The sequence below is a fragment of the Ruditapes philippinarum genome, unplaced genomic scaffold (assembly GCF_026571515.1).
Source record: "Ruditapes philippinarum isolate M1 unplaced genomic scaffold, ASM2657151v2 ctg1753_1_1_1_1, whole genome shotgun sequence".
Taxonomy (NCBI): Eukaryota; Metazoa; Mollusca; class Bivalvia; order Venerida; family Veneridae; genus Ruditapes; species Ruditapes philippinarum.
In genome coordinates, this window is record NW_026856219.1 from 123185 (window position 1) to 145111 (window position 21927).

Below are 21927 nucleotides of genomic sequence, written 5' to 3' on the forward strand. Positions count from 1 at the left end.
TACCAATATCCCTCTAGAACGGGTTTCCATTGTCGCCATGACAACTTGGGGTAACATACAGGCTGTTGGTTGTAGATGTAACTCTGTTACATGGGCCAGCTGTTGAAGTGTTTCTAAATCATGTCACCGGAATTTAATCTTTAGATGTGCAAATCCCGCATCAACTAAACACCGCGCATGTCCTTAAAAGAAAATTTAAATTATTTTGTAATATTGACAAACATGCTGCGATTTGAAGTGCTTTTTAACAATACTACAGTGTTCATGATACATATATTTTGTCTTTTGGAAAACAGATAAGAGTTTCAAAATCAGTTCCGATTGCCTAATAACTAGAATAAGTAAAATCTTAGTAATGAAGATTTCTTGAATCAGTACCTGGTACTTGCATATGGTACTCGATCTTTTCATTATGTCCTGTCTTATAAAATAATAAATACCGTAACCAGTGTAACTGTTTATTTTGCCCTAAAATATAACGCATTCTTTTTAAAATATAGTCCAATAAGTAATTCTTTACACAATCTATACTCAAATTAAGTCTATTAACTTAGACCAAGTTAAAAGACTGATATTTTAACTGTGTACAGACTTGGTAAAATGATAGTAAAAACACTAAAATGTTAAAGAACTGGTATTTATTTGCTTTCAAACCAAACATACTGGTGCAGCAGTACTGGTATTTGTACTGATACTTTATTGTACTATACCACTTTCATGGTATTTCTGCCATCGACGGCAGCATTTATAATATGTATCTGCCTACAACGGCAGCATTTTTTCTTTGACCGGACAAGATTGAGCGTCTGTAAAACTTTCAAGAAAAGACTCACGGGGTAGATATTTGGCTTGCGTGACCCCAATGGGTGAACGTCTATATTGATAACAGGAAATCCTGCCATTTACTTAAAACTTGAGATATTTTAAACAGAAAACAGACATTTTCACGGATTTTTCCGAGGCTGTCACTTTTAACCTGCTCAAAATAGTCTTAAAACAGGAAAAAACGAGTCCAAAATTACCTTACAGTATCTCCATTCAATGGACAATAGTTTTATAGCAATGAAATGGGCCGTATTTGTGTAATATAATTAAACCAACCAAATTTATAACCTACCTGTATCAATCGGTAATTTTCAGATATCTGCCATCACTGCAGTGATCTGCCATCACTGCCGCCGGTAATACGGTGTGCTACAATAGACTTAGATCTAATTAATATCAGAACAATGTAAATTTATTCCATATAAAGGCACCGATGTATGTTGCCGATTAATTTATTCTTCTGTATTTCAAAGCATACTTCAAGTACTGTAGATTCTATATACAGTACAGTACTGTAAACTGTGTTCAATTACCAAAAGTAAATATTTATCAATTCGATGCTCTGATTAATAAACATACATGGTATGTTTTTTGTTGTTGTTTTTCATAAATTATACATGATAGACACTTACTTCTAACTCCTCCTCCATCATATAAACTTTCCTCTGAATTCTAAAGATAAACAATAACACACGATAAAAAGCATTTCCGTGTTTACATGTGTATACGCAATAAGAGTGACGTCATTTAAATCGCGGAAGTGCACATTTATTGTAGTGTCATTAAGACCGGTTTTCTCGCGTCGTGCGTCATATCTATTTCCGAAAGTCAACTGGATCCCGTAAGATCAAGTAGATCCGTAGGATACAATGAATTTAGACAGATAAAGTATATATAAAGGGAGATAATTAAATTCAATATGGTTATACTTTCCCCTACGTGGGATCAGTTAAGATACAAGTGTGCAGATAAATTGTTATAGAATGAGAGAATATATACACACATACCACCACATCGATATGCCAGTCCAATTAAGGCACAGCGCCTAGCAGAACAGCCACGAAAGCATAGCCACTGCTCATCCACAATCACAAAAATGATGGTTTCAGAACAGCTTTATATACAGTCATAAACTGCACTACACGTTGAAACAGGCTCAACATTCGCATATATAGAGTTTGTTCTCTGTAATCATGTCTCTCAAAACAACGATAACATTTTTATTGTCTTCTTCACTGATTGGGACCAGATAACGTTATATCTATTTCCGAAAGTCAACTGGATCATAAATATGAAATTCTGTTACATTCAATATCTTGATAAATATTTGATCCTCATAAATGAATGGATTTCTTTCATATTTCGACACAATAACCATTTTAACAAGACATTCAATTACGCATATTAAAGGTTAGGGTCTAAAAATATTACACTCGTAATTTCTGTTAACTTGATGGATTTCTTTCAAACTTGTACACAATAATCTTTCGTTCAAGACGTTCAATTCTTCCGACCTATGTGTGAACTTGACCTCTGGCTGGCCTGGAATCTTTAAGATATGAAAACTTTAAAGTATGTCATAATATTATCCTCCGCCGATTAAAATGGGAGGGGAGATTGTCGGACCTTTTAACATAGAGTTATGGCCCCTGAATTATTATGGTTCTGTATATTTTTGCGTTACTTCTCGGCAACTGCTGACTGGGTTTTAAGGAAACGTTTTTGGAACTGTTGTTGTCGTTGTTAATAATAACTAGCATTCGTCAGTTGATAGAAATTTACCGATTTTCTTTGTTTTCTTATTTCTGGACGCATTTCTTAAATATTTGTGCAGAATAACCCATTTATATCCTCAAAAGAAGGGCATATATGATTGAATTCCCCAAATCACCCTCCATCCGTCCTTCCCTGGCTTTCAGTCTGCAAACTTTAATATTGGCTACAACTTCCGTATGAACGGATGGATATAGTTGAAGAAGACGCCGCGACATATATCAATTGACCATGACCTTACAATGACCTGACCTGGAAAGTTATTAATATGGAAACATAATGGTAGTCGTAATGTCATCCTTCGGGGTAACATGTCGTCTTTAAGTGTAAGCTCTTGTTGACTTCTACCTGGTATGTTAGTAACTGAAACTTAAATCGAGCCCGATAGATGCCGTGGTTCTGTTAGTTTATATGTCGGCAATACGACATATATTAACGCGACATGTTACTTCCTGTTGTGGAATAAATTATGGCGTTTTGAACATCTGTGCATGAGCATTACGATATAATTCTTGTCAACATAACATTACTTCTTCTAAATATCTTTTCATGTGTCTTTAAGATGGATGGGGTGAGTTGGGGTAGGGTCGTGGGGTTGAATTCCTTCCACTTTATAGTCGTGGCCGTTCTGATGATATTTAGGATTTATAGCCCGGACAATTCAAATTTTATCTAAAAACCCTCACTTGTATGTATGAAAAATACGTACAGATACGTCTCGTATTTTCTGTGAAAATTTCGTTTATACTTAGGTGTTTACAAAATAAGGCTTGAGAATTTCACAGCACCTTTTGTGCCAAATTCGTACGAACTTGTCACACACGTGTGAGGAATTCGAGCGAATTTTTCACACGTGTAACGAATTCGTTTTTGTGAATATTGAGGTTCAACAAAGCTGCTTTCAGGCCCAGGTCAAATGTCAGCCCTTTCCGTTCAGAAATAGAGAAACACAAAGCCAACATCTTTTGTGAATGAACTATCCCCTATAATTATTATAATACCTTTTTTGCTCGGCTGTTCAATGGTCAGGGTTATATTAAACATTTAAAGTCAATTTCTGCTAAAAAAAAGAACAAAAAAGAAAAAACGAGATAACTTTTTTGCCCACATTTTTTAAACTGCATAGGATGATAAAGCATTTTCGTCCAATTACTAGATAGCCATTTCACAGCATTGAAAGATTTTTTTCACTGAGTAAATGACTTATGACAACAAACGTCAAAGTCAAATAATTATTTTACACTGTACCAAGAACCGTTTTGGGTCAATTAAGGACATGACTATTTTACCAAACGCTTTTAAATTTTGATCGCAATCAATGAGTAAAACAGACCCATATATTAAACGGTCATGGTCCAGCACGGTTCAAGGAAAACTATTTCTTCTAAATCATAATAAGCAAATAATCGGCCATTGGCGTATAAACTTCATATAATTGGCAACCACGTTAAATCAAGTAACTGTTTATTATTTTTAAATTAATTAGGGGTGTAACAATACGGCAAAAACCGTATTGCAATATATTGCCATTTTGCCAAAGTGTATTGCAATATATTGCAATATGTATTGTCGTGTATATGTTTTGATGTAAAGATGGAGTTACAATATATATTACCATTATTATTATCATTATTATTATTATTATTATTATTATTATTATTTGTATATATTCTTAGTAGAAACTTAATAAAAATGTAAGGAATAAATAGAAAGTGAAGTGTCACACAATTTGATAAACAAAACTAGTCGGGCGTGACCTTTCACACCTGGGCCGCTTATGTAAATTATGCGGCCGCTTTGACTTTAAAGTGTTGGATATTTTTATCTTACGTTGACGCCAATAAAATTCACCAATAAAAGATTTTAAGCGAAATTTGTTCGAAATTAGAAGACGATTAATTGAAAATTATGAGTTATATAAAATACCGGTTTTCCAAAAAATCGCACCGCGGTACGAAATTTATTTTTACATATTGCAATATATCGGTATACCGATAAACCGTTACATCCTATTCCGTTTATTGGCTTTGGTATTATTTTAATGTCAGCGTCACAATGGCTTTGCAGCAAAACTTGCGTTTTCGCTCAATAGAAAACCACCTGAACTTCTTTTAAAACTTCTTAGGTGTATATATCTTTTTATGACAATTTGGTTATTAATGTACTGCCATAATTAGTGTAAATACGGAATCGATTTCGCTTTAAGCTTAATTGGTAATGATATGATGACAATAAAAAGGAGTTAACATTTTTTCACTACACATGACGTTATCTTTGAACCATTAAAGGTGATTGAAACTCTGTCTTGTTATCCCCCGCCGAAAAGGCGGCGGGGGATATAGAAATAGTCTCCGTCCGTCCGTCCGTCCGTCCGACCTTCCGTCCGTCCGTCCGTCCTTCCGTCCGACATTTTTGTCCGGAGCATATCTCTAAAAGTATTTGAGTAATCAACTTGAAACTTCATAGGTGGATAGACCTCATTGAGGAGGAGTGCAGTGCACAAGAATGATAACTCTACCCTGCATAATTTTTGAGTTATTGCCCTTTGTTATTTTTCAAAATTGATTTTTGTCCAGAGCATAACTCCAAAAGCCTATGAGATATCAACATGAAACTTCATAGGTGCATAGATCTCACTCAGGAGGTGTGCAGTGCACAAGAATGATAACTCTACCTTTCATAATTTTTGAGTTATTGCCCTTTGTTATTTTTCATACTTAATTTTTCACCTGAGTGGAGCATAACTCAAAAAGTGTTTGACATATCAACATGAAATGTCATAGGTGGGTAAATCTTATTGAGGAGGAATGTTGTGCACAAGAATGGTAACTCTTCCTTATACATTTTATTGAGTTATTGCCCTTTGTTCTTTTTCATGCTATTTTGTCCAGAGCTTACCTCAAAAAGTATTTGAGGTATCAACTTGAAACTTCATAGGTGGATGGATCTCATTGAGGAGGAGTGCAGTGCACAAGAATGATAACTCTACCCTGCATAATTTTTCAGTTAATGCCCTTTGTTATTTTTCAAAATTAATTTTTGTCCAGAGCATAACACAAAAAGCCTTTGAGATATCAAAATGAAACTTCATAGGTGCATAGATCTCACTCAGGAGGTGTGCAGTGCACAAGAATGATAACTCTACCTTTCATAATTTTAGAGTTATTGCCCTTTGTTATTTTTCATACCTAATTTTTCACCCGAGTGGAGCATAACTCACAAGTGTTTGAGATGTCAACATGAAATGTCATAGGTGGATAGATTTTATTGAGGAGGAATGCTGTGCACAAGAATGATAACTCTTCCCTGTACAATTTTTGAGTTATTGCCCTTTGTTCTTTTTCATACTATTTTGTCCGGAGCTTATCTCAAAAAGTATTTGAGATATCAACTTGAAACTTCATAGGTGGATGGATCTCATTGAGAAAGAGTGCAGTGCACAAGAATGATAACTCTACCCTGCATAATTGTTTAGTTATTGCCCTTTTTTATTTTTCAAAATTAATTTTTGTCTAGAGCATAACTCAAAAGGCCTTTGAGATATCATTATGAAAGTTCATAGGTGCATAGATCTAACTCAGGAGGAGTGCAGTGCACAAGAATGATAACTCTACCTTTTATAATTTTTGAGTTATTGCCCTTTGTTATTTTTCATACTTAATTTTTCAATTCAATTTTTTTCTCAAAAAGTATTGAGGTATCAACTTGAAACTTCATAGGTGGATAGATTTTACTGAGGAGGGATGCAGCACACAAGAATGATAACCTACCCTGCATTATTTTTCAGTTATTGCCCTTTGTTATTTTCAGCCATCAGTATTCACATAGGTTTCAAATCTGTAATCACTATAGCCATCAGTTTTCATTACCAAAAGACCTCTTAAAATGGAATCATTCTGCTGTACTACATATACATTCTTCCAATGAGCAAACACATTCGGCGGGGGATGGCCATGTTGACATGGCTCTTGTTTAAATTATAGAACAAATACAAGAGTGATTTTTCAACAATATGTAGCGTATTGTTTTGCGCTATACAAGGCAGAGACGGTTCAGCAATTACCAAAATTCCATGGTATGGTACCACATGTGGAAATGGCAAGGTACGATTTAACTTAATGATTAAAAATAATATCATGCTAAACAAGCTTATCTTTTCTTAAATTGCTTAATCTAAAATTGTAATTATGCCATAATAAGTAATCATCATTTATCAATTAAAATAATTGCATCACTCAGAAATATATTGACTCTGTGCATTTATCCTTAGATGTGTCAATTAGGGCACTGCGTCGAATCTCCCCTAGCACCAACAGTCGCTGATGGTAAGTGAAGCTTCAATGTAAAATATTTACGATTTTCAAATTCAATCATCGTCAGTATAAATTGTTATATAATTTTGTACCGTTTCACAAATTGAGTTCCCATAAATAGTAAAATATCATAGAGAATTAACACTCATAATTATTTTAACATACCCTTATAAATATCTACTGTGAAAACAAACATGTGCGTAACTGCCTTTCAAACAGGACAAAAACCATAATCCGTTTTGTAATCATCTACCTACTTTATACCTGTAAGCAACTACACATTCAAGTTTTACAATACGTTATTTAAGGAATGCTATATTCCAATTTCCCAAACAGTGATTTAATCGCTGAATAAAATTACTGTTTGGAGTTCGGATGCGAGGAATTATATCACGAGGGAGTAGCTCGGGCAATGTAATGATGCGCATCCGAACATTACCGATTTGTATATACTATTTCGATTCTAACACGATATCATCACATAAAAATGCTGCCGTACCGGATATTTAGCCTAATTACGGCTTATTTGTTTCCTTACTTTATTTTCAGCGCGTCAAATATTTTAGTGCTTACGTCACGTGTATAATGCTTACGTCACATGTCTTAATATAGAAGGTCAAACAATGACTTTATTTAAAAAATAATAAATATCCAAAACAGTGATTTTATCGCTCAATAAAATCACTGTTTGGAGTTCGGATGCGAGGAAGTATATAAAATGTTGCGCATCCTAACGACAAACAGTGATTTTATCAAACAATAAAATCACCGATTAGAATATTTTATTTCGGTTCTAACACGACATCAACAAGCCGTAACTGATATTACCTTATATTGCGCCTGATTTGTTTTCATACTTATCTTCAGGGCGTCATATTTTAGTGGTTACGTCATGTATAATGATTACGTCACATGTCTTAATATAGAATGCCAAACTGAGATTTTACTGCATAATAACACACCGTCGGCTCCTCTATGTTCAATCGGGGAAATGCGGGTCGTGTTAATATACATAAAAACACACACTTTCGATTCTTCTTTGTTGGGAAAATACGGGTCGTGTTAGAGTAAAGTATGTATATGTTAGTGATCATTCGTGCTATTCTACACACATTTGAAAGTTCAACGGGAGCGATAGCGATAATCTCTGTAGAACAGCTACGGATGCATACTATCACACTTAGTGCCAAGCTTTATTTTGCTTCATAAATATTCGCTTTATTACGTCACCACTTTTGTACACACGTGGTTCTATGAAGTACTGTGACAAATAGAAGGCGACTATGAACAGAATTTCTTAAATTTTCGACTTTTGTTCTTATATGAAAATTAACACAGATTTTTTTATTTTTGTTCTTATATTTATACAATGTCCTTAACAGTGAAGTAGGTACCATATTGTTGACAAACGTACATGTATATCTCAAACTATTAAATTAAAACATTTGTTGAGCAGAAGCGTGTCCATTTGGAGATACCCCTGACATTGTCCCGCACAAAACATCTGGTTGTTCCGATGTTCTTGGATCTCCTGCAACAACTTACAATTGTTACCATGAAGCGATCAGGAAACACTGCTGTGGTACTTGTGAAGCTATAAAGAAAACTAACAGGGCGTATGTAGGTATGTTTTTGCTATGATTTACTCAATAAATAACGCATTTTTTAGCTCGACTATACGAAGGATATGGAGAGCTGTCCTAATCGCGACCGCTTCCAGATTTCAGATTAAAGTCTTGGTGCAGTAAAATATTTTTCAATATTTCTTTTTCATTTCTTAAGGTATCAACTTCAAACTTCAAATATATGTTCCTTATCACCAACCAAATCTTGTGTGACACGGTTCAAATCTGTAGCTACAATATTTTCAGATTTTTCTCCCCTTGAACTTAGAATTTTCCATAAAAAATACTATTTTTTACTGTTATTTCTTTATTTCCCCCTTAAGGGATCAACTTCATACTTCAAATGTATGTACATTAATATCAACCACAACTGATGTGACAAAGTTCATAACTCTAGACTATTTTCAGATTTAACTCCCTTAAACTTTGAATTTATGTTAACAAATGTTATTTTTTTACTATAGATCTAATTAAATACTTAATCATACATAATTGAGTTTTCTTTTATAGTTTTGTCTTCCTTACTGGGTCCAGTATTTTGTTAGTGGAGCTTCGCTGTCTCCAGTCACAGCTCTTGTTGCTAAGGATATCATGTTTTGTGCTTTTTTAATGCTTAAATGGTATAGTCTGTCATTTTCACAGGCCGATTTTTATGGATTTTGTGAAGTGACAAAAAGTGTACGTGACGTGCATTTCCATGTGTTACAAGGAACCGGACAAAATGTGTGTTATACCACCACCCATCTTAACTTCTCAAGAGTTTAAAAATTATATATATATATTTATTACATGCTTTTCGGTGGTTTATAGAAATATATCAGTGATATAAAACTGGTAATTTCACTGTTTGAAACAGTGAAATTACCACTTTGATAATTTCACTGTTTTGAATTTAAGCCCCTTACCTTGTTTCAGTGAAATACAAGCGTGCACAGTACTGGGTACCAACTTAATGACGTGACGTCGTAAATGACGTCACGTTGTATTATTATTTGGCGCGCTTTTCATTCAGTATTAGGTTTAATGTCTTTTGAAAACGTTTCTTTGCATATAATAAAAAGAAAATTTGTTTAGTTTAGTGTAAGATCGAAATATATTTCATCTTGTGAACACCAAAAGTTCATATTTCACTCGTGGCTGCGCCACTCGTGAAATATACCTTTTGGTGCTCACTCGGTGAAATATATTCCGATCTTACACTGAACTAAACAAATATCCTCTATATATATATATATATATATATATATATATATATATATATATATATATATATATATATATATATATATATATATATATATATATATATATGTAACCTAAAAAAAATAGATAGTAATTGTTAGCTATCAATTATTCAATGGACGCATCAGTGTCATATGGACCCTAGTCATAGATCTTGCCGGTGTTGCTATTACAGATGTTAATGTAAATATTTATATAATTATTGATAATCATTGTTATTTCCGTCTTTTTGAATGTTTTGTTTCAACAAATTTGATTAAGGTATTAGCACCCTAATGCATCACCTCCGCTTTGAAGAGTATTCAAATAGGCTAGAACTACTGTTAAATACATTGAAAATGAGGGCCATGGGTTCAATCCCCAGAAGGGTCAACTTTTTTTTTCTTTCTTTTTTTCTTTTAACATTACTTATGTATCCCTCATGTCCCATTTGGAAAGAAAAAAGTGTTTAATTTTGATTTTTTAATTTATATAGGTATTTATTGGCTAAATTATGCTAAATATAGTAATAAATATGGGACCTGATATTTTCAAAGTGTAATATAATCAAAACTAGACGGTAAAAGTTTTTCATATTTTACAAGATCAACCAATATACTTTTTAAAAAAATTAGGGAAACTTTGAAAACAGGCACTCATTTGGGTAAATTTTAAAATTTTTTTAAATTAGACTCCCTAAGTAGAATCAAAGTGCTGCAGCACTGAATGCGACGGACATGCAACCGGAAAGACATTAATTAAGGCTTCTTTTAGAAAAAAAACCAAAACAAAAACAAAACACAAAATATATAACAGAGAAAATTTGTTCCATACAAGTTCGAGATTAGTAGAGCAATATATTTTGTGTCCCAAATTGATATAATTCAGATTTTCTACTTTCAAGCACTTAAATACAGAATGAAATTTATGCCTAAAAACTCTGGTCAAACTTGTAAATCAGTGTCCTTATCGATTTATTCTAAGAAATGATATGTAAATAGAAAAAAAAACTATCAACGAAATATTTCTAGAATAAATCCAGGCAAATAAACTTCAAACATAATACATTATACATTTGAGAATGCTATTTAGAATTGCTTCGTGTTATATCATAGTGGGCATACAGACAATAAAATATAAGTCATTTGTATTTTATTTCTCTTGGATATGTCTCATTAAAAAAAAATTGGTTAAAATCATCAGCAATTAATAGTGTATTTCTTAGATTTTTTTTATTTACAAGGTAAAGATGTAGAGGCCAGAGCACATCGTTTTTATTTTAATTTAAATGTCACTTAAGCACTACAGTGTTTAGTTGTCCTTTTCAACTTCACACTAAATTCCATTTTCAACTTGTTTGCTTCTTACAATTGTATAGCATTTCTAAAAGTATTGCATTACAATCCGCTGGTTTATTAATTACATGTTTAATGTGTACTTCCTATAATCGCCTGTCCAAAAAATCAGAACAGGTGAAGCAGAATCTATTTTTAGAATAGCGAAGGTTTAACTCATATCATGACCTAGTAAAATATGTAAACAAACCACAAGAATCGGAAGTAGAACTGATATTATAACTTCCTTACCATGAAAGACTACATGGCGGTAAAGTGTCTTACATGCATTTTCAAAAATAGATATTTATACTAGCCATTGTACTGTATCTAATATATTAATAACTGCTGAATATTCAGCTAAACCCGCGGTATGAGTCACGAAAATAGTTCTTCTTTTATTAATGCGCGAGTTATCCTAGAGTCACGAAAAACTTTTGATTTGTTAATAATAATGTTTTGTATAATGTAGAAATATTTATTTCCTACTAATAATGTCTTGGAACTCAGAGGTTACACCTTTATTGAAGTATAATTTGCTGTCCTACTTTTTCGACAGCGGTAAATCGTTTCAGCAGTAATTTGCATATTGCGCAATAATACTACGGGACTACAACGTTTTTATCAATAATAAACGTTAATATTTTAACTTGGATAACTTAATTTGAAATTGAAAAGGCTAAATATGGAAGACATTAAGATATCCAGACAAAGTATGCCACGAAATCCCATGAGTTTTGAAGGGCGCTCCGTCGCAAAATGGTCAGACACGTGGTAAAAATGGGTGGGGTAGGGTAACATTTTTATACAGATTTCATAAATTTTAAGTAGAAACCATAATTTTGCTTATTTGGATTGTTAGCTGAATGGTACTATTTGTTTCTTACCAAAAAATAATGGGAAAACATTTTTTCATTAGAATGTTATTGCAGATTATTTAAAGGTTCCTACTTTCTAAAAAAGGGCCGTCATAACATCCTAGCTTGAGTTCAGAAAAGTGGCCATAACATGATTTCCGCACGGTAAACTTTGTTTAAATTTTGCATACAGGTGTACTTTAAGGTATACATCTGACTTATGATGTCAATATTTAGTTCCTGATAGTGCCCATTAGGGTCCTAATACCTTAATGGCTTGTAAAATCATGTATCTGTTTACTATTTTCTACTTTGTTTACTCCACATGGCGTCCATTCTCGTTCTTTATTGGCGACTAAAGGCTATTTTGGGCCTTTTTGATAAATAGAGAATAATAAGTAATGCAACTAAATAACAATACTATCAGGTTTACACGGAAAAGTGACGATGAAAGTGCTTATAGTTTAATAAGCATAAAATGTCAACGTCATGTTAATGCACGTGATAATTAGATTCATGATTTTAATACCGATACATGCGCATAGTACTTAAATTGTGATTTCGTTTATCAAACTCTATAGAAATTTATTATACGGCAATTCCAGAAAAAATATATGCCTAGTAAAAGTCTCTAAGAACCTATTCGTCACATTCACGAGTATCAGTGTTTGTCAGTTACTCGCGTTAAAGTGTAACCTTTTCCGTAGCATATAAAAGTTTTGTTTTTTTTTAACTCTTTCTCTCACTGAGGGCACATATATTTCTTATCAATTTCGCCATTGTGAAATAGAATAAAACACATTTTACTACATAGGATAAGATGAGCAATACTTTAACCATCTTCAAAACGAAACCAAAATATTATTTTTCTACGTGATTTGACGTGCAGTAAGTGTTTTTTTTTAATGAACAATTAGTTTTTTTTTCACAATCTCTCTTTTAAAGATCAACAATGAAAATCTAAATTGTAGAAAGAGAACGGTAGGCATGTTGCTTCGCATTTGCAACAGATTCTAAAATCTGCTTTAAACTGTAGTCCTTTTTTTCGATTTGGAACTGGTGCAAGAATTGACAATTGAAGAAAAATGTAAGATTTACATGTATGTCATTCATAATAAAAATATGAACATATTAAGGTAGAATTTGCCTTCCGTACTCCCGGTTGATGTAAACCTGACTTATAAATCATGGCGTAGACCAGGTTACTCCAGAAAGCGAAATAGCTTGCAACGGAAGCCCGCTCTAATACAAGCAACTTCCATGGTTATGCAAAGTGTTTGATAAAACGGCTTATAAACTGACGAAGATCCAATATTCTCTATTTATTCATGAATAAAATAGAGAAAATACGCGATGACCTGAAACCATTTGATAAATTCGAGCCAAATACTAGAAACGTTCCATCTCTTCTTGCCTTTGATGAATTTTCAAATGATAATGTTAAAGAGCTGATAAATGAACTACAGACAAAATCTTGTGAATTGGACATATTACCGACAGCAATATTGAAACTATTCCTTGGAGAACTACTCCCAATTATAACAAAACTGGTAAACTTATCACTACAGCAAGGAATATTTCCAAATAAATGGAAAGAGGCTATCGTGAGACCACTTTTGAAGAAAATTGGACTTGAACTTGTATTCTCAAATTATAGACCTGTTAGTAATCTATCGTTTTTATCAAAACTGATTGAAAAAGCAGCTCTGAAAATACTAAATAAACATGCTGATTAGTATGACTTACTACCTACAAACCAATCCGCCTACAGAAAATACTACTCCTGTGAATCTGCTCTACTGCGATTAGTAAATGATCTGTTGGCAGCCATGGAATAACAAGAAGTTACAGAGCTAATCGCGATTGATCTCAGTGCCGCGTTCGACACTGTGGATCATGATATACTCGTCGACGTGCTACAGAAGCAGTACGGCGTGAGCGGTTCAGTGCTCAGCTGGCTTGGTTCATACCTTCGTCCGAGGGGCTGTCGCGTGTGTGTCAACTCGGCGGTCTCAGCTCCACGGCAACTAGAGTGCAGTGTCCCCCAGGGTAGTTGTTTAGGGCCTTGGCTCTACCTAACGTATGCGGGAACCTTGTTTGACGTGATTCCATCTGGATTATCGGTGTATGGATTCGCTGATGACCATACTGCAACCAAACGTTTTAAACCGACTGAAGAAAATAGTGAAATTTCTGCAATCACTGAATTAGAAAATGGTGCGATTGATATCAACAACTGGATGAACGCTAATAAACTCAAGATGAACTCATCGAAAACAGAATTCATAACATTTGGAAGTTCTCACCAGCTCGGAAAGTGTCACCTTAAATCCATTTGTATTAACGGAGATAAGATCAACTCCGAGGAGTCCATTAGATATTTAGGCGCATTTCTAGACCAAACACTAAATTTCAAGGAACATGTCAAACGAAAGTGCCGTACTGCAATGTTAAACTATCTTAAAATAAAACGTATTCGAAAATACCTCACCAAAGAAGCAGCTGAAATACTAGTTATAGCACTCGTAATGTCACACTTGGATTATTGCAATGTCATTCTTTATGGTGTATCCGATTTTGAATTGAAAAAAAATGCAACGTATTCAAAACATGTGCGCTAAGTTAGTTCTGCAACGAAAGAAATTTGACAGTTCAAGGCAAGCATTGATCGACCTTCACTGGCTGCCCATCAAATCTAGAATCGAATATAAAATTTTGACTTTTGTATACAATTGTTCAATCGGTCAAGCTCCAAAATACCTTTCTGAACTCCTAACCAAACAAGTACCAAATTCCCGACTACGTTCAGCTAAAACCTCTGAGAACTGCTACGTTATTCCATTCAATAAAAGAAAAACATTAAGTGACAGAAGTTTCGGAACTATTGGTCCAAAATTGTGGAATCCGCTGCCATTAGAGTTGAAACAATCTAAGAATATTGATGTATGTAAGAGAAATCTTAAAACACATTTTTTCAGAAAGTTTGAATCACTATTTTAAAATCTGAAATGAGAAAAACATGAGTAACGTATAACTGATGACTGACAGTGTGATGAATGTGCAATGTAAATGAATGTTTTATCCTTTTTAATCTATTTGTAATCAAGTTACATGTATGTAAATAATCTTATCTCATGCTACATGTATATCAATCAGTTTTATCATTTTATGGTCTCTGCAATTTTTTAGAAATATGTTAATTTGAATTGTATGTATAAGCTTTTATTTCATTTGATGTTGATCCACATATTCTAATGCATTCACAGTTTTATTCTTGTTGTACTGTACAACGCCGTTGAAATATTTACGGCTATTTTCTTTTCCGAATCGAGCAATATTTGTCTTGGAAATGATGCCGAAAATGACGTCAATGTCACGTGGTATTGCTACACTGATACCAAATTTGAAAAAAAAACACACACACACAAAAGAAACGGAATGTGACATTATCCATTTTCGGTCGATTTTGTTATGCCTCGTGATCTTTTGTTCTCACTTTTCAGCTGTTTGTTAGCGCTGCAATCCCTTTGATGAGCTAAATTATTTTAAAAAAATTAAACTTGAGAATTAAGTAATAAGATTTTAAGAAAGGTTAAAAGGTGCAACATTGAAGTATTTAATTTACATATGTGCGATTAAGGACTGATTTTACAGTACATATCACCATATTTTCACTGAGTCATTTACGCTGTAGGAACTATTTTTGCATATTTGGAACTTATTTTTGTAAATTTCGGGGACTGAAAGCGCCGTATGTAATGTGTAACTTACTTTCATTGTTCACTTCATAATATTTTAATTTTATAAATACATTTTCGAAATGTTCATTTAAAAATAAATATGAAATTGGGGGCTTGCTGTTTTAACACTGCAGTTACAGTTTAAACAGTTAAACATACAAGGAATGTTAAAAAAATATCATGTGTGCTTCTTTTCGTGAAATTCCTTTCATATGTTCAAAAACCTACCTCCAGTATATAAAATCTAGAAGAGACTCGCGACATTTATTTCTTGCATATCTACGGTGTCCGTTTGGAAAATAGGGATTTTTTAAATTCTTCTGTACCCGCGATGCACGATGGTACCATGGTGAAGACGCGATGGTATGATGGCGAAAACACGATAGAACGATGATGAAAACGGATGGTACGATGATGAAATCGCGATGGCGCGATAGTACGATACTGACAACGCGGTGTTATATTGCATTTTCAGCATATTACTTTTTGCGTTTTCACCATCGCGCCATCGTGTTTGCATCATCATACCATCGCGTTTTCACTATCATGCCATCGCGTTTGCACCATCGTACCATCATATTTTCACCATCGTGCCATCGTATTTTCACCATCGTGCCATCGCGCTTTCACTGTCGTACCATCGCGCTTTCACCAACGTACCATCACGTTTTCATCATCGTGCCATCGCACTGTCACCATCGTATTATCGTGCTTTCACCATCGTACCAACGTGCTTTTACCATCGAACTATCGCGGTTTTTTTTAATCATCGTGCCATCGCTCTTTCACCATCGTGCCATCGTGAAAATTGTTTTATTTAGATAAAAAAAAAAGATATTTCTTGCATGTCAGACACGATTATCCACCGTTGACACCGGTGCCAGGAAACATTTTCTTACACCCCCATGTTAGACATGTCGCGTGCTTTAATTGACGTCATTGCCGCGCGCCTTTTATGAATGAATTGCGTTCTTCGGATAACGTCATTTTACGGTTATGAATGAAGTAGTAAGTTCATACGCTACTATAAGAAAAAAGAGTGTAATGAAAATATCAGTTTTCGTAATTTCTGTTTGAAAAAAATTGATATGTAATATGCAAGAAAAAAAATAGAACACCAGCTGTCGGTACATACAGGAATATCTATCTCTCGGGTAACTGTTTAGCGGCGACTCGGCAGAGCCTCGTTACCGCCGTAAACAGTTACCCTCGAGCTAGATATGCCGGTCTTTTTTTTTAATTTTGTTTTGAAAACTGTCTAGAATTATAGAAGATGGTCTAACTAAGAAAATTAATCCGAACACCAATATCTTTAATTCAGTCATTACCGCTGTACAGAAGCTTAAAGAATTGTTTACGTCACGTCACAATGTAGCGCCAACAGCGCGTTCAAAAACAGACAAAAAATATATTACTGCGCGCTGTACAATTGCAGTTGCGTAGCAACCTAGGGAATTCGTCACAATTTTTCTTTGAACGCTGATATTTCAATGAAACAACATAACGGGCTTAAATACAAAACTGAAATATATATTATATGACATAATATATTCAATATATATTATATATAAACTATAATTTCACGTAACATGATAAAATGCAACATTTTTTTACGAACCGGGACAGTCCTGTTGAGTGATATTCTAACACTCCACTGATTTTGTCACTTTAAACAAAGAAAAAGAAAAAACGGTGTTAAACTGCCAATAATCACTGGTTAGGGACTACTTGTATATGCGGCTGTTATGTTTTTACCCTCGGTTGTATAGTTAGTCCCCTACCGGTTAAACCGGAGGGGACTTTAGCTTTACCCTCCGTCCGTCTGTCTGTCCGTCCGTCTGTCTGTCAGTCCGTCAGTCCGTCCGTCCACAAAACTGGATCCCGCGATAACGCAAAAAGTACTGAAAATATTTTTATGAAACTTGATATATGGATAGATGGCAGTATGGAGATTATGCATGTCTTTTTTTTTCTTCCTATGTTGAAAATTCTTGTTGCTATGGCAACAAATAGTCTGAAAATATGGCAAATTTAACACATAAACTGGATCAAGTGATAACTCAAAAAGTACTGAAAATATTTTTATGAAACTTGAAATATGGGTAGATGGCAGTCTGGAGATTATGCACATCTTTTTCTTTTCTTCCTATGTTGAAAATTCTGGTTGCTATGGCAACAAATAGCCTGAATTTCAAGATTTCTGATTTAAATTTTTCAGCTTTTTCACTATATGTTCTTTATTTCTTAAGGTGTTTACTTCAAACTTTAAATATAAGTTTCTGGTCATCAACCACATCATATGGGACAAGGTTTATAACTCTAGCACAAAAATATCGGTATTACCTCCCTTGAACTTAGATTTTTTAGGGGAAAAAATGTTGTCTTTTTTAAATAACTTCTTTATTTCCTAATGTATCTACTTCAAACTTCATATATATGTTTCTTATTATCACTCAACATTTTTGAGAAGGTTAAATACTCTAGCAAGACTATTTCCAGAATTATGTCCCCCTTGAACTTAGATTTTTTTCGAGAAACTGGTATTTTCACTCCAACTTCTTCATTCCTTATAGGATTTACTTTAAAATCCCACATCGTAATAATATGACAAGGTTGTATAAACATAATTTCCTTACTAAGCATGGAAACTTAACACATTACTGTGATATAGACAAACTTATTTTATTATGTTTTGTGGTTGATATTTTCAAATACAGACTTCATCCTCAAATTCATTATAAATGGCAATACACAGGAGTGTATGACAATAAAAGAACTTTTTGAGGGACCGGTAGGGGACTACTGTATTGCCCGCAATACTATCAAATGCTTGTTTCCCTTGACTTAGTAAAAAGTTTGACAGAACATTGGCGCGGTGGGGGCACCCGTGTCCTATGGACACATTTCTAGTTTACAAAGCCTTTTCAAACAACAATAACAAGCATTTTTATTTATATTTTCAGTTACCGAAATATTATTTAATTTTACCCATGAAATATGGTGCTATATTAGTCAAATTTGTAAAAAATAAGTATGAAATATAAATATGAAAGTGGCCGGAGTCAAAACTCATGTTTATTTTAAGGGACTTCTTTCGCCATTTTGTTAAAAAAACCTGATAAATAAAAACAAATTTTGTTCTACAAAATAACTTTGAAAATTTGTTTAGTTTAATGTAAGATCGAAATATATTTCACCTCGTGAACACCAAAAGTTCATATTTCACTCGTTGCTGCGCCACTCGGGAAATATACCTTTTGGTGCTCACTCGGTTAAATAAATTCCGATCTTACACTGAACTTAACAAATATCCTAAGTGTAATAACACTTTGACGAGAAGTCATTTGCGCTATATAGAAACATAGCGTTATTAAAGACGCGCTTATGTTAGCGTTGCACTATATGCGAGTGATTAAAAAATACTCATTTTAACAATTTACTGATTTTATTTTATATATGTGATAAATAAAATATTATATTCGTCTAGATTCAATACAAATATTATTGAACTCGTTGAATAAAACAATATTTTGGTCACCAGAGGCTCGCATAATATGATTTTATTCAACTCGTTCAATATATTTAGTATTACACTACACTAATTCAAGATCCTCTATTTCTTTTTAGATTGTGACTATGGAGATAAACAGTCATATTGTGTAGGAATGTCATTACAACAGTGTCGAAATAACCTTGAAACTTGCTGTAAAACATGTCAAGATATACGATTAGATATTCCAGGTAAAACAAATTTTTCTTCATTCCTATTTTGCATTTACGTTATACCTTTCTATAACGTACTGTTTTAAGCTATGTTAAGATGTCTGTAATTAGTAGGATACTTGTCTTTATAAAAGTTATTGCAAAGTTCCTCAATCAACAAGTATAGTGTTTGAAGCTTTCTAAAAATGAGGATTACATAATCTCTAAAAAAAAGGTTCAAACACTTGACACAACGTATCATCACCTTAGTGCTGAAACGGATTAACTCCAATTGATATTAAAAGAGAGTTAACCTCTTGCTTCACTAAGGTGACGTGTTGTGACAGCATTAATCGTATTTTAAACATCAAATTGAATAAGTGTAAGTTTAATACTGAATTTATTGAACGAGTTGTATAAAATTTAATTATATATTTGAGAATATTGAGAAATATTGATGAAATAAATGTGTCTTTCCTTTTCCATATTTTCACTGTGAAAAAAATATGTTTCACTGTGAAGTAATGTTCCGTTTTTTTTCACTGGTGTCTTGATGGAACACGTTTTTATCTAAATTCGGTCAGAATACAACATGCAAGGGAAAGTTTTTCAAATTGTATTGTTACAAGAGCAAAATGTATATAATAAACAGATAATTCAAGTTTTTCCTATCAATAAAGGATTTATTTTCATCTTGTGGGAGGAAAACAAACTTACTGCCGTGATGTCGTAAATGACGTCACGTTGTATTATCATTTGGCACACTTTCCATTTAACATTAGGTTAAAATGTCTTTTTTAAACGTTTCTTTGCATATAATAAAAAGAACATTTGTTAAGTTCAGTGTAAGATCTGAATATATGTCACCGAATTAGCACCGAAAGGCACGGGCGTAACTGAGCTATTTTGAAATGTACTTCTAAACTAGAGGGGTTCGGGGCATGCTCCCCCGAGAATTTTTTGAAAGAAGAAGCGATATCCTGGCATTTCATGACTATCTAGAGGCTATATTGACAACATATTGGTGATGATTTCAAACTCTTTTTATCAATTTTAAAATATGTAAAATGAACAAGTGCGTTATATATACCATAAAACTTTTCTAATATTTATAATTGATATTTTTGCAGCACAAATTTGTTATTTTGCAACCATCAAACTGATGTTATAGTAACAAATCTCCCATATTCAATAAATTTTAAACGAAATAAAAATAAATAAAATAAACAAACAAACTAACTAAAACAAACACTAGACGTCTGTTTCTTTGGTATGCAAAGTTGTCTACTCGCCCATTTAAACATTTATGAGACCTAGACAAGACATACGCTCAGTGTTTACAGTACGTACTTCTGATGTTTTAGTTCAGTTGTTTCCGAGAACTGGCATGACCACTAAAAGGGTCAAACAATGCCTCACGTTTGGGTACAGAGCCTTGCTTCCTTCAGAAAAGCCGGGGCGGCTGGACAGCAATTGCCAATTTTACGTTAGTCCAGCACATACGCCAATTTTACGTTAGTCCACTAGCACATACGCCACAGCTAACAGTGTGATTCTCGGACAAACATGGGTTTATTCACATTTAAGCTTGCGTTTTTATTGCGAGGTACACTGCCCCAATGCTCTCTCGGGAAAGACCGTCAATTTGCACCTTCATAAGTAGCAACTGTTGTAAATTGTTACAATTAGTGGAGCGGGAAATAAGGTCTCTCCTGTCAAAATAGTGCAAATTGTGATACAAGCATGAATCTTTTAGGAAATCATCTTTAGACTATAGAGATTCCAAAAATGAAGTGGGTCCAAAAATATCTCTGCTCATCCAAGATGGCCGCCATTTTCAAAATGGCCGCCATATATATTGGACGTACATAATAGCTCATTCAGTGAAAGTTTTTGTACAGACATGAAAATAACACTAAAGCATGTATAAAGTGTCTCCTTTACAAAAATTCATACCTCTTCAGAATTCAAGATGGCGTCCAATATGGCCGCCGAATGTATGCAAAACTGATATATCTATTTTGTCATATAATTTGTATCACAAATTATGCATATACTAATAAAAAGTGTTTATTAATAAACATATCAATAATAATCAAATTATATGTAAACCACAGTGCAAGTCAAGCTTTTTAAGTTATTTATCCAAGAGTCTCTTTAAAATATTAAAGAAAAAGTGCCAATATTTGCATATTTCTCTAACATGGTTTTCTGATAGGTCTTTAAAAAACAAAAAAGTTTCTTAGTTTCTTACAGTGTATTTGATATTTAATTAACACTATGTGTTTATTGTAAACATAAAATATGTAGATTTTATATTTTTCAAAGTGGGTGCGGTAAGTTTATCTGAATATTGAAAAACAAAAACAACGAAGTTTTTTTTAATTAATTGTATATCTTTGCTTTTTGTTAAACTTTCTATGGATTCTTAGGAAAATATTCACTGTTAAGAAGTTTTTTTTTTTTGTTTTTTTTTGTAGGATTTTTGTCTTCATTCAGGTCTAGAGGGTTTGCTAAAATATCAGTAAATGCAAACA

At 33.5% G+C, this 21927-nt stretch overlaps 1 protein-coding gene across 4 annotated transcripts in view; it reads left to right on the top strand.

Moving 5' to 3' along the window:
• The window catches only part of LOC132745835 (uncharacterized), a 146133-nt gene that overhangs the window by 115588 nt on the left and 8618 nt on the right, over window positions 1–21927 (top strand). For all 4 annotated transcript variants that reach the window (XM_060734824.1, XM_060734826.1, XM_060734825.1 and 1 more), the window contains 4 exons: window positions 6582–6701; window positions 6869–6923; window positions 8368–8535; window positions 19316–19429. In XM_060734824.1, coding sequence (XP_060590807.1) covers window positions 6582–6701; window positions 6869–6923; window positions 8368–8535; window positions 19316–19429 — 457 coding nt within the window. The remainder of the gene's footprint in view (window positions 1–6581; window positions 6702–6868; window positions 6924–8367; window positions 8536–19315; window positions 19430–21927) is intronic.